This window comes from Saimiri boliviensis, chromosome 10 (assembly GCF_048565385.1).
Source record: "Saimiri boliviensis isolate mSaiBol1 chromosome 10, mSaiBol1.pri, whole genome shotgun sequence".
Lineage (NCBI taxonomy): Eukaryota > Metazoa > Chordata > Mammalia > Primates > Cebidae > Saimiri > Saimiri boliviensis.
The window spans coordinates 96,654,486-96,672,648 of record NC_133458.1 but is presented as its reverse complement, the minus strand read 5'-3'; the positions used below and the strand labels follow the sequence as shown (position 1 = coordinate 96,672,648).

Sequence of the window (18,163 nt, the reverse complement as noted above, 5' to 3'; positions counted from 1 at the left end):
GAAAATGTGGCACATATATATCGTGGAATACTATGCAGCAATAAAAAAGGATAAGTTTGTCTTTTTCAGGAATATGGATGAAGCTGGAAACTACCATTCTCAGCAAACTAGCACAGCAACAGAAAACCAAACACTGCACATTCTCACTCATAAGTGGGAGTTGAACAATGAGAACATATGGACACAGGTAGGGGAACATCATATACCAGAGCCTGTCGGTGGAGGGGTGGAGGGCTAGGGGAGGGATAGCATCAACAGAAATACCTAATGTGGATGATGGGTTGATGGGTGCAGCAAACCACTCTACACGTGCATACCTATGTAACAAACCTGCATGTTCTGCACATGTATTCCAGAACTTAAAGCATATTAAAAAAAAAAAAAATGGGCACAGCACCTCGGAGCAGGAATCTGGCAAATAATTATCAAAAATACGAATGTACATATCCTTGAATAAACAAGGCTTCAAGGATTACAACCCACAGAAATACTCATACACATACAAAATACTAGGAACAGTTTAAATATCCATCTATGTACACAAGACTGGTTAATATATTGCAGTTTATCCACCTATGAAATATAAGGCAATTGTAAAGAATGATGAAGGTCACCTGGAATAATTGCTATCACAAATTACGCAGAATTGTGTACAGCAGGATATCACTGTGTGAAGCATAGTGTGGAAAGAATATATGTATCTGGAAGGCTCACAAGAAACTGTTAGTACTGGCTACCTTTTCTAAGGTGATTCAGGTGAGAGTAGCAAACATATTACCTATTCAAAAATAAAATTAAAATTAATTTAAAATAAAGAAAAATTTTACTAATTTAAATAAATTTATTTATAATAAAGCAAAAAAAATATTAAATTTTCTCAATTTAAATAAAGAAGCAAAGATAGCAACCAAATGCAAATAAAAAAATTTGGAGAGAGAGTTCTCCATGGGTGTCTCATGTTTCTGCATGTTTTGGACTATATTTTCAAACATGTTTGTAAGAGCGAATAGGCCTGGAAGATAAGGACAGACACGACTACTTCTCATGATAAAAGATTTAGTTTTCCAAAGCTGAGGGGTTCCCTCTTCCGCAATGCAACTCACTGAGAGTGCAGCTGTCACCTGGCCCTCTTAGGCTTAAGGAACTGATACAAGAAAATGCTGATGATATTCTAGCTATTGTTATTGCTATGAGTAATAAAGTTTCTTGATTTTGTTTGATTAAGGACTCATATATTCTGTGGGAATCCATAAAACTATAGCCAGACTAACTTGCTGGATTCCAACTAGGCTATAATCTCAAACCATTTAGTTTCTAACAAGCATAAGTAAAACAAAATTTTTAAATAAAGCAGAATCTAAGGCTAAAAGCTTTACATGGGATAGAGATGAATACTTCATAACATAAAAAAATTCAATCCAACAAGAACATGACTCATAAATATTTGTGCAAACAACACAGTTATGAAACATATAAGGCCAGAAAACATTGCTGCAAGGCAAATAATACCAAAACAACTAAGACTTTAAAAATGAGAAAAAGTTGATAAAATCATAGTCACAGTAGGGATATTTTAATAAACTTCTTTTCAAATTTGTCAGATTATACAGACCAAACAGAAGTAAGGATACAAAATATTTCAATAATACAACCAAATTCAATTATGGGAAGTACACACACATACACACATATATTTCTAATACATACATACATACACACGTCTACACGAGTCAGAAAAATGCAGATTTTACACTCCGCAAAAGAAAATATATATGCTTCTCTTATATTCACAACTTCCAGAACTCAATGATGTACTTGGCCACATAAAAAACATCAAAACATTTAAAAAATACAGAGAAATATGGACAGCTTTTTCTAATATCAAGATCAAAATGACGTCCCATTACACATCTCTCTGCTCCCCTAAATTTTATGTGCAATTATAATGCATCTTTTCTACTTAATCTCTGAATCAAAGAAAAAGTTAAAAATTAAATGAGAAATTAGCTAGAAGCTAACAAAAAATATTAAAATCTCAGACAACTAAAGCTATTATATAAGAAAAATCTCTATGCATAAAATACTTTCATTATTAAAACTTTCATTATTTTCCTTTATTATTTTTGTTACCTTAAAACACTTAAAATATTAAGAATTAAATATAGTTCCTCCCAAAACAGAGCCACTGTGTTAATACTGCCCACCCTGAAACCAAACTACTCAGTGGCTGAGAAGATACATCTTACAGCCATCTCTGAGGCAAATCCAAGGCACTGCTACGTATAATCAGGGCAATGTTGACACAAAGCGGGGAGGGGAGCACTTTTAAAAGTTTTATACAAGCAATATGTAGTCACTGGAAAAATACGCACAAGCCATTTCTTTACCAATCTCCTCTAAAATGTTTCCTGAACTCAACAAAATATTCAAGCATCTTTTGTAGTATCTTTACTCCCTCCTTTAGAAATATCATAACAATCACATTTTATAATTTTCACATTTGCCAACATCAACACCTGTAGCATATGGTTTACAGCAGCTAGGCACTCTTATAATCTCTTTACCCCTAAACTGAGTCACTACACTGCTAACCCTCAAGTTGTTTCCAGCACTCACTAAACACAGCTCACTCTTTCTTTATAAAGTCTCTGACATCTGCCTCTTTCCCCTTACAACACATCACCTACACCCTGAACATGTAATGAACCAATCTCAAAACTAGTCTTTAAATAAATTATTTTCCTTACAAATGCTTTGCATACTAATATATGAAATTCCGAGTTCCAGTTTATAAAAGAACTTCATCATACAGCTATAATTTATCTTTTTGCCTTCAATTTTCTTTTAGCATTCGTTCTTGCCCCCAACTATACCTGCCCAGTTATCTCTAAACGTGGCCTCCCTTTCTCTCAAATCTTCATCCTGTCAAGAATGAAGAACCAATTTAAAAACTAACTTATTTTTTACTATATGTATACATATATATAAATATACATGTGAACATAATGATTCTGGGCCAGGCGCGGTGGCTTATGCCTGTAATCCCAGCACTTCGGGAGGCTGAGGCAGGCGGGATCATGAGGTCAAGAGATGGAAACCATCCCAGCCAACATGGTGAAACCTTATCTCTACTAAAAAATACAAAAAATTAGCTGGGCATGGTGGCACACACCTGTAGTCCCATCTACTTGGGAGGCTGAGGCAGGAGAACTGCTTGAACCTGGGAGGCGGAGGTTGCAGTGAGCCGAGATCGCGTCACTGCACTCCGGCCTGGCGCCTGGTGACAGAGCAAGACTCTGTCTCAAAAATAATAATTATTATTATTATGATTATTATGATTATTCTGTAAAAGGGTAAAACTGCTGACAGATGTGGGCTGAGTCACAGCTAATGCTCCTTAATAGATGAAATACAAAAATGAGATAAATTTGGAAATGTATTTTATTCCTTTAAAATGAGATTTCACTAATACCGCATCTTAACGAAAATAAGAACTGTGACCAGGACACCAAAAGCTTTTAAAATTTGAGGACAGCTATGCTGTTTCACTTGGTCTCTTGTACTGTTTTCTCTCTTCTTTCCTTTTAAACTCAAAAAAGTTTTCTTGGAATGTTGGAATGATACAAAAACCAACCTTATGAAAGTGAGAGAAGGAAAACGAGACCCCTCCCACAAGGCAGGGTTAATATAAAGATTTGTGAAATGATGAGGTAAATTAAAAACCAGTAAACAAAGAAAACAGATGTCACATTCCTTCTCAGATGTTACTAATGAAACCAGAAATGGAACCTCAATCCTACTTCAGGTCTCCTAGATCCATGAGAACTTCCTTTCTTCTCATCAAACTAAGTATTTTTATTTTAATTTATCTTCTATGCAACTTCTTTTAACATAAACTATAAAGGAAAAAAAAAGTACCTCAACATAAATACATTTATTCATGTATATTAAAGTATTTCTATTTCTACACAGACTATAAAAGGTTCTGTGCTTCTATAAAGATTAATTTCTGCTAGAATCCTAGTAAGCAATTTGTCATCAAATCTAAACTTTATATGTCGGTTCTGTAGGCTAACACATTGCTTATAAAAAGTAGAAATATTACATATTTTCCATTAAACTGTAGCTTTAAGTTGTCACATATGATAGCAGTAGTTTTCTAATTATCCTCTCACTCCCTACACACTTACATTTTATAGGACTCATACTGTCATGCAAGACTTCTAGGCTTCTAACTTGGAATTAAACAACTATGAGATTTTTAAATAAAATATTTTTTTAAAATCTGGATTTGTGAGCATGTTAGGTAACAGAGTTTCCCACTCCCTCCAAAGCAATCTATAGATTTAATGCAATTCTATCAAAATTACTAAAGTCATTTTTCACAGAATCCGAAAGATCCATTCTCAAATTCATACAGAACCAAAGAAGAGCCTGAATAGCCAGAGCAAACCTAAGCAAAAAGAGCAAAGCTAGAGGCATCACATTACCTGACTTCAAACTATACTACTCGCTATAGTAACCAAAACATCATGGTACTGGTACAAAAACAGTCACAAAGACCAACGGAACAGAATAGAGATCCCTGAAATAAAGTCACATACCTAAACCCAACTGATCTTCCACAAAGTCAACAAAAATAAACAACGGAAAAAGGACACCCTATTCAATGAAGGGTGCTGGAGAAACTGCCTAGCCACATGCAGAAGAATGAAACTGAACCCTTACTTTTTACCATATATCAAGATGAATTAAAGACTTAAATGTCAGACTTCAAACTATAAAAATTCTAGAAGAAAAACTAGGAAAAACTCTTCTGGACATTGGCCTAGAGAAAAAAATAAGACCTAAAAGGCAAATGCAACAAAAATAAAACTGACATTTGGGACTTAAAGAGTTTCTTCACAGTAAAAGAAATTCCAACAGAGAAAAAAGACAACCTACAGAATAGGAGAAAATATTTGCAAGCTATATATCAACAAGGCCTAATATCCTGAATCATAAGGCACTTGAAACAAGCAAAAACAAATAACCGCATTAAAAAGTGGGCAAAGGACATGAAAAGACACTTCTCAAAAGAAGACATATAAGCAGCCAAGACATTTATGAAGAAATGTTTATCACCACTAATCATCAGAGAAATGTAAATCAAAACCACAATGAGATACCATCTCACTTGAGTCGGAATAACTACTATCAAAAAGTCAAAACATGGGCCGGGTGCGGTGGCTCACGCCTGTAATCCCAGCACTTTGGGAGGCCGAGGCAGGCGGATCACGAGGGCAGGAATTCAAGACCAGCCTGGCCAACATGGTGAAACCCCATCCCTACTAAAAATACAAAAATTAGCCAGGTGTGGTGGTGGGTGCCTGTAATCCCAGCTACTGGGGAGGCTGAGGCAGGAGAACTGCTTGAACTCAGGAGGCGGAGGTTGGAGTGAGCTGAGATCATGCCACTGCACTCCAGCCTGGGCCACAAGAGTAAAATTCTGTCTCGGAGAAAAAAACAAAAAACGTCCAAATGTGGCCAGGTGCAGTGGCTCATACCTGTAATCCCAGCACTTTGCGAGGCTACAATGGGCAAATCACCTAAGGTCAGGAGTTCAAGGCCAGCCTGGCCAACATGGTGAAACCCTACCTCTACTAAAAATACAAAAATTAGCCAGGCGTGGTGACAAGCACCTGTAATCCCAGCTACTTGGGAGGATGAGGCAGGAGAATTGCTTGAACCCGGGAGGCGGAGGTTGCAGTGAGACGAGATTAAGCCACTGCACTTCAGCCTGGGCGACAGAGTGAGACTCCATCTCAGAACAAAAAAAGTAAAAATATAACAGAGGTTGGAGAGGATATGGAGCAAAGGCAACACTTACACACTGCTGGTGGGAATATAAATTAGTTCAGCCCCTGTGGAAAGCAGTATGGAGATTTCTCAAAGAACTAAAACCAGTACTACCATTCAACCCAGCAATCCTACTACTGGGTCTCTTCCCAAAGGAAAAGAAATCATTCAACCAAAAAGACACCTGCACTCGTATGTTTACTGCAGCACTATTCACAACAGTACAGTCATGAAATCAACCGAGGTGCCATCAATGGTGGACTGGATAAAGAAAAAATGGTACATATACACTATGGAGCCATAAAAAAAAAAAAATGAAACAATGTCATTTGCAGCAATATGGATGCAGCTAGAGGCCATTATCCTAAGTAAATTAACGCAGAAACAGAAACTCAAATACAGGCATGTTATCAAGTGGGAACTAAACAATGGGTACACAGGGACATAAAGACGGAAACAACAGATGCAGGGAACTCCGTAAGCGGAAAAAGAGGGAGGGAGACAAGAGCTGAAAAACTACCTATTGAGTACTATGTTCACTACTTGGGGAATGGGTTTACTAGAAGCCCAAATCCCAGCATTACACAACAGATCAATGTAATAAACCTGCGCAGGTACCCCACCTCCTCCACCTACATTTTTTTTTTTAAAAGGTAACAGGGCATCTACTGTATGTTTACCTCTCAAAGTCAAGGGTCATATTCCTTAGCAATAGCAACAGCACTCATTACCTGTGAAAAACTATGAAGACTGATACTATTTCTAGTCTCATTTTCTTACAAGAGAGAAAACCAAGACTAAGATTACCCTCCTATTAAGTGACAGAATTCGAATCTGGACTCAACAAGCTCAATTTAAAGTTTGTACAAAGTACTGCTATACTTCATAACAATTTAAACACAAATGGTGCTACTTTGGGGCAGCTATGTGTATTTACAGAAGGGAAGTAAAATTGATGTTCGTGCCATATAAAATGGGCTTACAATTTTGGTAACTGGATGAAACTGCAACTACTATGAAGTTTCTTATATGACCATTTCTGATCCATTATGTTTATAAAGTAAACATCTGCTAAATTTCAAATGACTCCATAAAACAAGAAGCATTTTAGAAATGTTAACACAAATGGAACAAAGTAAAATATTATTTTTCAGGTTACAATAACATTTTTCTCTTTTTGTTCAGTATCTGTGGTTTACGGTGTCTCTAGGTATGGATTCATTTTTATTTATGCCAGTTAGGATCACTGTGCTCCTTCAATCTGAGAATTTCTAGCTTTCAGCAATTCTGTAAGGTTCTTTGCCATTTCCCTTCAAATACTGCCCCTCCACAATTCCAACTCTTTTTCTGCAATTCTTATACGTATGGTGTATGCTCTCATTCCAGGCTCTATCTCAGGTATCTCTCTCATATTTTCCATGCTTCCCTCTCTGTTACACTGTGTAATTTCCTCAGACCTACCTTACCCTTGACTAACTCTCCCTGCAGTTCTAGCTAATCTGCTGCTTAACCTATCTTTTCAGCAAGATTCTAATTTTAATGATTAATATCTAGTTAACTGTATCTTTTTCAAAACTTCCTGTTCTTTACAGTGTCTTATTTTTCCCATATTTCCTATTCATCTGTTTATAATTTTAACAATTTAAAAATAAAGCTGTTTGTGGTCATTTTTAAAGTTCTTGGGGGTGATAATTCTCATATTTGCTGACTCTCACTCATTTGTCATTTTTCATCACAAGCTCACCTTTAACACAGACTGTGTATTAGTATAGGAATCCCATATGGGTTTAGGAACAGTTCTGGATTTGTTTCTGCCAGACTCTTCTGGGATATCACCTACTTTGAGATTTTTCTGTAAGGCAGTGAAAGGGATTTGACATTTTCTATTTCCTTTAACATCACTTCATGGACAACAGTCAATTTGCAGTATTAAAATAGCTCTTCAATTCTGCCTCATAATGTAAGCTTTATCAAGTACTTAGGGATCCATATTTAAGTTAAAACTCAACCACAGAAACCACCGATGTACATAAAGGAACAGATATGTCAAATCAGAGAACAAAAACCTGCCACAGAAGGCAAAGTTCACACCTGCTCAAGCAGCGATAACTTAGACTTTTTTATTTAAAATTCTGCTTAGCAGCTGGCAATTTTTCTTTTCTTTTTTTTAAATTTCAGTTTAAAAAAAAATGCCAATATGCCAATTTCAGAAAGCATCCTAAATTCCTAAAGATTAAAATGTGTTTTCAGGGGACAATCTTAAAACCAAGAAAATGTAGTGTATAAGGCAGGAGGCAGGCTTCTAATTTATAATGCGTACCTTAGAAGACCAGACTGTATCTACAGTGGGAAAAAATATGCTCTTTCCTGCAAACATGTTAGACATGAATCCAGATTATTAGCAGACTGCATGTGAACACTGGAGTCAAGGTGCTAACAGTCTTATACAATCACCTGCAATATTTGGGTGAGCTTGACAAAACAGATTCTCCCATGGACAGTGTAGAAACTGGGATATTTTTTCATCATCTTTATTGCAGAACAAATTGCCTTCCAACTGACTCAATCTTTCTTCAAACACATTTACTTTAGCAGGATAACAGTCACGTCTTGCTCTGTCCATAGAGTTGGTCTTCTTTCTGATGATTCTAAAGAGCTCTGTTTCAATTCACAAGTTTGTAATTTAACTCCCAGAAGACAACTTTATTTCAAGTTGTACCTCTTCTAAGTACACAAAAACAAACATAATACCAACTACAAGTAAAACGAAGATTCCTTAAATATAAATAAATCTTACTGCCTTGAATTACATAAGTCTAATGTAAAAACTGAACCTTATATGGTATAAAGTATATCATGACCAGGTATAGTTTAAAGACCAATACAATCAAGACTAAGAACTGCTAAATCAAAACTACAATGTGATACCACCTCAACCCACTTAAAATGGCTTTTATCAAGAAGACAGGCAGTCACATGCTGGCAAGCGTGTGCAGAAAAGGAAACACTGTTGGTGGGAACGTAAATCAGTAAAGCCACCATGGAGAACAGTACAGAGGTTCCTCAAAAAACTAGAACGAGAACTACCATATGATCCAGCATTCCTGTTACTGGATATATACCCAAAAGAAAGGCAATCAGTATATCGAAGAGATATCTGCACTCCCATGTTTACTGAGCACTATTCGCAATAACCAAGACACGGAATCAACCTAAGTATCTACCAACAGATGAATATGGATACAGAATATGTGGTATCTATAAACAATGGAATACTATTCAGCCATGAAAAGGAATGAAATTCTGTCATTTGCAACAACATGGATGAAAGTGGAGGCCATTAAGTGAAATACGCCAGGCACAGAAAGACAACTGTATTTTCACTCATTATGTGGGAGCTTAAAAAACAAAACAAAACTCATCTCATGGAGACAGAGAGAAGCATGGTAGTTACCAGAAGCTGGGAAGGGTACTGGGGAAGGGGGAATATAAAGAGGGTTTGATTAATGGGTACAAAAATAGTCAGACAGAAGGAATAAGACCTAGTGTTTGGAAGCACAACAGGATAACTATAGTTAACGATAATTTATTGTGTATTTCAAAATAACTACAAGAGTAGAACTGCAATGTTCCTAACACAAAGAAATTATAAATGTTTGAGATGACAGACATCCCAATTATGCTAATTTGATCATTACACATTGTACATCTGTATCCGAATATCACAAGTACCCCCATAAATCTACTACTACTATGTACACATAAAATAAAAATTTTAAAAAGACTAAGAATTTGCTAATAACATTTAGTTCATTTTTTGGCTTGTTCTAAATATTACAGAAGATAAGGAACAAGGAAATGAAGAGAGTCTCTATACTCATAAGATTTATATTAGGTTTATAGACTATACAAGGAATTTTTAGCTCCATAAACTCAACAATGAAGCACATGAAAGAGGGAAAAGTATATGAAATAGGCAGTTCTTGACATGAAGACAATCAATGTTGATCAACACTCACTGTGGCATTCTGAATTTTTATCATGCTGCCAAAATACCAGCTGCAACAGATAATGTCACCCACATCATTCAAAATACTTCCCTGCCCTGACAGCCTTGGGCTTCCCATCGGGACCTCTGCTGAGCCAGCTGTCCAAGCCCTGAGAGCTTCTACCTGCTCAGCCAATTTCTTCTTCAGGTACTAGGATTTGGGTGTTCAGATATATTGTGCATTTAAAAAAATAAGAAGGTTTTGGCGAGCTAGTCTGTAAAAAGACCAATATTTCGAATATTAGCTCTGTGAGAAAGAGTCTGAAACTCTCAATCATCAATTTATATTCAAATTTCTGGAACTCATCCAATTTGGGAGCTTATCTATATAATCTATAACCAACCTGAAGAAAACAAGCCACTATTCTTCTTGCTAACTATGAATGTTTATAGACAGTTAAATTAACATTCACTTAACAAATAAATTTCAAAATTTCAGATCTAGCTACTTTGGAAAAGGCTGCAAAAAGTGTAAGTTAAATGAGCACCATGTTGAAAAAAAATGTTCTTGTTTGAGCACTAACACAGTTTAGAGGTCCAATATATCTGATGCATCTCTCTACAGAATCAACATGTAGGAATTCAAACATAAAATTGCGAGAAATCCAACTGTCTAAAAAGATTCAGTTTTAGAGATTCTCTGACTTTACCTTGTTCTACTTTATAACAATCCTAGATGGTTTGCCTAGGTATTAAATAAGCCAATTTTCATTTGGACTCATCACCTGTGAGAGAACTGTTGGTGGGAGGGGGGAGGGTTCTGCCTTTAAAACAAGGTGGTATTAGAATTCTCCTTGCCTATGGTAGGAAAGTCACTATTAATCTGCAACCTCTCTGTAACCCTCCACATCTGTCCAGACAAAACTTCCTTCTCCTTCACTTACTCATAACTGGCCACTGTCCAAGGGCTAGTTTTAAAACCTCAAAAACTATATACAGTTTTTATTAAGAGGTTATATTTGCTTCTAGCTGTGAATGTTTATACAGTTAATACACACTTTGAATTTTTTATCTCCACAAAATAAAAAATAAAAGAAGCCAGACATTGTGGCATGTACCTGTAGTCCTAGCTACTTGGGAGGCTGAGGTAGGAGGATCACTTGTGCCCATGAGTTTGAGGCTATAGTATGCCATTACTGCACCTATAAATAGCTACCGAGCTCTAGCCCGGGCAACACGGCAAGACCCTGACTCTAAAATAATAATAATAATAATAATAATAATAGTAATAATAATTTTTCAAAGATTTCAGTCAACAACGTTAAGAATGGCTACAACCTTATTAACTTTTTGAATGACATTTGCTAGATTGAAATACTGTCAAATATTTAAAACTTGAAATCTTTGGTTGTTACAGTATCCCCAAGAGGAAGGTTACATGTAAGTTATATTAGTTCTTAAGACACCAAACAAGTGATGTAGCAGAAAAGTTTAATGATTTAGACACAGTTAAATCAGGAAATTAAAAACTGTCAAATATCCAAACCTAACCAAAACAAGCAATGGGGAAAGGATTCCCTATTCAATAAATGATGCTGGGATAACTGGCTAGCCATAGCAGAAGGTTGAAACAGGACCCCCCTGCCCTACTTCCTTAAACCACATACAAAAAGTAACTCAAGGTGAATTAAATACTTAAATGTAAAATCCAGAACTATACAAACCTTGGAAGACAACTTAGGTAATACCTTTGTAGACACAGGAACAGGCAAAGATTTAATGGGAAAGCCACCAAAACCAATTGCAACAAAAGCAAAAATTGACAAACGGGATCTTATTAAAGAGCTCCTGCACAGCAAAGGAAACTATCAACAAAGTGAACAGACAACCTACAGAATGGGAGGAAAATGGTGCAAACTATGCATCTGACAAAGGTTTAATACCCAGCATATATAAGAAACTCAAAATTACAAGGAAAAAAGCAAACAACCCCATGAAAAAGTGGGCAAAGGAGATGAACACTTTTCAAAAGAAGACATAAATGTGGCCAAGAATCATACGAAAAAAAAGCTCAACATCACTGATCCATTAGAGAAATGCAAATCTAAATCACAAGGAGATACCATTTCAAATGTCAGAATGGCTGTTATTAAAAAGTCAAAAAATAATACATGTTGGAAAGGATGCGGAGAAAAAGGAACACTTAACACACTGTTGTTGGTGGGAGTTCAACCATTGTGGAAGACAGTGGGGCAATTCCTCAAAGACAGAAATATCCTCTGACTCATCAATCCCACTACTGGGTATATACCCAAAGGAATATAAATCATTTTGTTTTAAGACACATGCATCCATTATGTTCACTGCAGCACTGTTCACAAGAGCAAACACATGGATCAACCTAAATGCCCATCAATGATAGGCTGGATAAAGAAAATGTGAGTTAATATGTACCAAGTGAATACTACACAGCCATAAAAAAGAAAGAGAGTATGTCCTATGTGGAAACATGGATGGAACCGGAGGCCATTATCCTCAGCAAACTCACGCAGGAACAGAAAAGCAAATTCCACATGTTCTCACTTGTAAGTGGGAGCTAAATGATGAGAACACATGGACATAGAGAGGGGAACACACACAGGAGCCTATCAAGAGGATGGAGAGTTGTAGGAAGGAGATCAGAAAAAGTGACTAATGAGTCCTAGGCTTAATACCTGAGGGACAAAGTATCTGTAAAACAAACCTCCGTGACACAAGTTTACCTACATAACAAACCTGCACATGTACCCCTGAACTTAAAACTTAAAAAAAATTTTAAATATCACAATACACAAGAAGTCTGTATTCTAGATATATTACACAAAAAGTAAATGTACAGAATACTAAGACTGTGTGTAAATATATTATTATGCGGTCAAACATATTTGCGATTTTCAAATTGAAAGCCAGAGGTTTATAATTTATTGATATTTAAAGGCACTCATATTAAACATGAACAATTATGGAGTATAATGATAAGACAGTGGAGCAAACATGAGAAACAAACGCAAACACTTTTAGTCTCAAATTTTGAATTTTGAATGAGAACGCTTTCTATTTCCTAAATAACTGAACTTCAAGTAGATAATGCAAACTAGCCAATTAATTTCATCATGCAAATCTGTTAGGATATAATCAACAGATACATTTACTATGCCAAGTAATTGCTAAAAGCCACTTCCACATTTCATGAGCAAATGAATGGGAAAAAGTGTCTATTGTCACCACTGTAATAGTGTGGCTGAAGCACCACCATACTATAGACTGAAAGAGAGGGAAGAATTGAGAGACTGACTCCTAAATCAACTTGCAAAACACTATCCAAAGTCATATGCTCATTTCAATGTTAAATTCTCTCCCTCCCAACATTTTTCTTACCTGAGTAGAAATCTCACACAAGTGCTACTATATCTGCTAAGTTTTTCACAGAACACTTTTATTTAACCAATAATTCTTAGCTCAGAGAACAGTGACTATTATTAGTAGGCTCTAAGTCCCACTTGTCTTCATTCACTACTGTATCTCTAATTCCTAACACAGTACCTCGCACATAGTAGATGCTCAAAATATACACTGAATTTAGCCAATCTTTCAATTGGTTATACTGTTTACTGGTACCCTTTCAACACATTTTGTTTTAAACCAAAATTTACATCTTAAAAAAACAAAATTTCTCTTAAGCTTTTGAAGTCTGTTTCTCTATAAAATTTTGAAAAAAAAGAAAAAAAACACACTTTCATTTTCCCTTTACTTTATTCAACTCATTAGTCAGGACAGAACTACTTGACTTTTCACCCCCAAGTCTATTGTAAAGTATGCCAAGACTACATTACAATCTTTTTTTAGGTTTTGGAGTATCTAGAGATTTTGCTCAGTAAAGAATGGTACAGTCTAAAGCACCAGCCCTAACAAAAATACCAGTTAGCTTCCAGAGCTCATAAATTGAACTTAAAGGCACTCATATTAAACATAAACAATCATGCGAGGATAGACAAAGACAGATATGCACAGCATAGGTAGTTTTGGGTTTCTCTTAAAGACTTTTTTTCCCATTAGCCATCTATTTACTCTATTCATTGAATAAACTTTTATCCTCCCTACTCCTAAATATGTTCCCTTCATTTACTCTATACTCTTAGATAAAAAGAAACAAGCTGCGTTTCAACCATGCTTGCTTACTTTTGAAAACAGCCATTACAAACATTACTTTTTACTTACACTTAACCCAAAAGATTTTAATGCAGCAGTTCTCAAAGTGTGGTCCAAAGAATCTTGTAGAGTAGGAGAAGTAGAAGAGCCTTTGAAATCCTTTTAGATTAACGAAGTAAAAACTATTTTCACGATAACACTAAGACTGTATCTGCCCCCACCCCCTTTTTTTTTTTTTTTGAGACGGCATCTCACTCTGTCTCCAAGGGTGGAGTGCAGTAATGTGATCACGGCTCACTGCAACCTCCACCTACCAGGTTCAAGTGATTCTCCTGCATCAGCCTCCTGAGTAGCTGGGATTACAGGCATGCATCACTATAGCAGGCTAATCTTCTGTTTCTTTTTAGTAGAGATGGGGTTTCGCCATGTTGGCCAGGCTGGTCTCAAATTCTGGACCTCAAGTGATCTACCCACCTCGGCCTCCCAAAGTGCCAAGATTACAGGCATGAGCCGCCGTGCCCAGCCGTATATGCCTTTTTCATTCCCATTCTCTCCGGTATAGCAGTAGAGTTTTCCAGAGGACACAAGATATGTCCTATCACAATAAACTGAGTGAAGAAGCACATGTGAGAAATCCTCATCCTCAAGCCAGATATTAAAGAGTTTGTAAAAATACAGAAAATGCCACCCTTGTCATTAAATATTTTTTGTCTTAGAAAATTTGCTTTTCATTTAAAAGTTGTCAATTATATTTATGTTTAATGAAATAAATTTAAAAATCTAAATTCTTTTAATTTCTAATATGACAAATATTGACAGATATAACCCAGGTAAAGAAAATCTGAGGTCCTCAATAATCTTTTGAAGGGTTCAGAAATCTTGAGATCACTGAGTTTGAGAACCACTGCATTAGTGTGCTGGTAAAAATAGAAAACAACATCCTTCCCTCCTTCTAAATTATACTTGAAACATGAAATTCATAAAACGTAAGGTAATTTTAACTTAAAATATTATTTTAAAGCATTGGACTTACCGTTATAGGTTATTCTTGGCTTTGTTAAACACATTACAAGATGCAAATCCATTTCATCCGAGGGTACAAATTTTGAGCATACGGGGCACTTAAATCCTAAAAAGTAAAAGAAACTCAAGTTACTTAACTATTCTGAATATCCAACTATGGCTTTTAAAAAGCATGTAAGATCAAAAAGCATCTGAAACTTCAATATTACACTTACTGTATTACACTGTTTATGTGCAACTGAGGTCGGGAAAAGTTTGTGATTGTAGCATCTGACTTTGTATCAGTTTACAAAGACAATCTCCTCATCAAACAAAAAATGAGGGGACACAGTCCACTACAAACTCCTGTATCTCTCTTTAATGTACTCATCCAATTATTCTCTTGTTTTTAACTTTTTACATTAACCTGTACTCATGATTTCATGTAATTATAAGCTTTGTAATCTGACGACTCTTGTGGAAATTACCTTTCCCAATGTGGTATAGTACACTGTGAGTCACAAGTTTTAAAGCTAAATAGTACCTTAGACACCATTCTACCTCAATAACCTTAAAAATTTATCTGATGCAGAAATGTGAAGCCTTTTAAAACTATAAAAACAGGCCTAGGATCTAAGACTCCTGACTTCCGCTTTAATGGTCTTTCTGCCACACCAAGGTAGTAAAGTCATAATGAAAACAGAAAATACCATCAGATCAGGGTGCAGGTTTTTGCAGTCAATTTTGACACTTAAAAATTAGCTAGTTTTTGCGCCGGGCACGGTGGCTCAAGCCTGTAATCCCAGCACTTTGGGAGGCCGAGGCGGGTGGATCACAAGGTCGAGAGATCGAGACCATCCTGGCCAACATGGTGAAACCCTGTCTCTACTAAAAATACAAAAAATTAGCTGGGCATGGTGGCGCGTGCCTGTAATCCCAGCTACTCAGGAGGCTGAGGCAGGAGAATTGCTTGAACCCAGGAGGCGGAGGTTGCGGTGAGCCGAGATGACGCCATCGCACTCCAGCCTGGGTAACAAGAGCGAAACTCCATCTCAAAAAAAAAAAAAAAAAAAAAAATTAGCTAGTTTTCTACAAGATTCAATCTGCACTACTAAGTATTTGCCTGAAGTACTCCATTAAAAATAAACTGACATACAGAAAAACAAACTCTTCAATGTATTCAGCTCTATTCTGCCCCTTCACGTACCAAGGTGAACTGTCCCACCCCTGCCTTCTTGTTGCTTACGCAGTCCTCAGATACACCATGATCCTACCATTCCCTCCCATGACAGCCCTAAGCTGTTTGGACACCTGAACCCAGACAGCCAATTTATAGTTTGGCTAGGCACAAATCAGAAGTGGAACAAAAAGATGGCCTAGGCCAATCCTTCCTTTTTTTTTTTTTTTTCTTGAAAATACGATTAAGAAACAGTGAGGGCCGGGCGCGGTGGCTCAAGCCTGTAATCCCAGCACTTTGGGAGGCCGAGGCGGGTGGATCACGAGGTCGAGAGATCGAGACCATCCTGGTCAACATGGTGAAACCTCGTCTCTACTAAAAGTGCAAAAAAAATAGCTGGGCATGGTGGCACGTGCCTGTAATCCCAGCTACTCAGGAGGCTGAGGCAGGAGAATTGCCTGAACCCAGGAGGCGGAGGTTGCGGTGAGCTGAGATCGCGCCATTGCACTCCAGCCTGGGTAACAAGAGCGAAACTCCGTCTCAAAAAAAAAAAAAAAGAAAAAAGAAACAGTGAGAGACTATATTGGCCAGCAGTAAAGAGCTTAAGCAGAAAGGTCAAAAGTAAGTAAAAGGGAGACAGGAATGTTCATGATGGCTCAGGTGTAAGCTGAACTTAGGAGAGAACAGAAACTAGGCAAGCACAGGAAAGAAGGCCACATGAAGAAGACGGAGCTAAAGTGTAGACAGAAGCAGACGCCCTGGGAGACTCAACTAAGACAGGTGGTGAAAGAGACGTTTTGGCAACTCTCTAGTTCCAGCACATGCGTTCTCACAGGAACTGTCCTCCCTTCACTATGACATGAAACTCACTGCAACCAAATGAGTGAAAGCAGAATTAAACCTCATGCTGAACGTTATAAGGACTGGGAAAAAGGTTTCGGCGCAGCTACTTCTCCAGGTATTCCATTTCCTAAGTGAAATATATGATTTTGGACAATGTTTTTCAAACTGTATTAAATGCATTTTAAAAGAAAGGAAAAAAGGTATGTTTACTTCAACTTCTTGAAAACCACCAAAAAGAGAAAGAAAAAAACAGGAAAGAGGATTCAATTAAAACAAGCTTGGTCAACCCATGACCTGAACATGGCCCAACACAAATTCGTAAACTTGCGTAAAACATTATGAGATTTTTTGATGTGTGTGTGTGTTTTTTTTTAAGCTGAGCAGCTATTGTTAGTATAACTTATGTGTGGCCCACGGAAGCCAAAAGATTAGACACCCCTAAAAATGAAACTACAAAAAAGCTGTAATGGCCAAACACAGGCTACACAGAATACAGTGAAACTGACCAACTATGGGGAGAAAACAAAGAGATCCTAAAACTGCAACCAGATTTTAGGCATGAACTAATTCCTGCCTTGAAACTTGAAAAATTTGCTTCCCAGAAGTTAAACTTAGCATAAAAGAGGGCAAGAGGCAACTGATTTGAATCATCGGAATCATCTGAGTATGGGCAAACAAACTTAAATCAAAAGAGCAATACTGTGAAGCTAAAAAGCCTCATTTGAGAGCCATCCAACTGCCTACAAAGTAGAGCCTAAGGAGAAAAACAGTAAGTACAAAGAACCACCTGGATTTCTAGTTACATACAGTGAATGAAACATGTTTCTCTTCTCCCCTCCAAAACCTACTGAAATGAAAATAAATAAAATTTTAAAATGAGTTAAAGAAGAACTTGAGAGAAGTTGGCAGCAAATGAGAAAATAAATAAATAAATGAAAGTATCAATGGCACCGAGCAAACACAGATCCTGAGTGCCTGCAAAAGTAAGCCAATTCTCATTCAATAATCCCCAAAGGACTCCGGCATCTGGAGCTTCATGACTTCCCAAGACAATAGTGATTCATGAGGCTAAAATCTAGACTGACTGAAAGCCAGAATAAAAAACAGATCCAAGCAAATACCATGCC

General features: G+C 36.8%; 1 protein-coding gene across 1 annotated transcript in view; it reads right to left on the bottom strand.

The window, feature by feature from the left end:
- ZNRF2 (zinc and ring finger 2) overlaps positions 1–18,163 on the bottom strand; it is an 88,427-nt gene that overhangs the window by 23,785 nt on the left and 46,479 nt on the right. Inside the window, exon 2 of the mRNA XM_039472937.2 lies at positions 15,048–15,143. Coding sequence (XP_039328871.1) covers positions 15,048–15,143 — 96 coding nt within the window. The remainder of the gene's footprint in view (positions 1–15,047; positions 15,144–18,163) is intronic.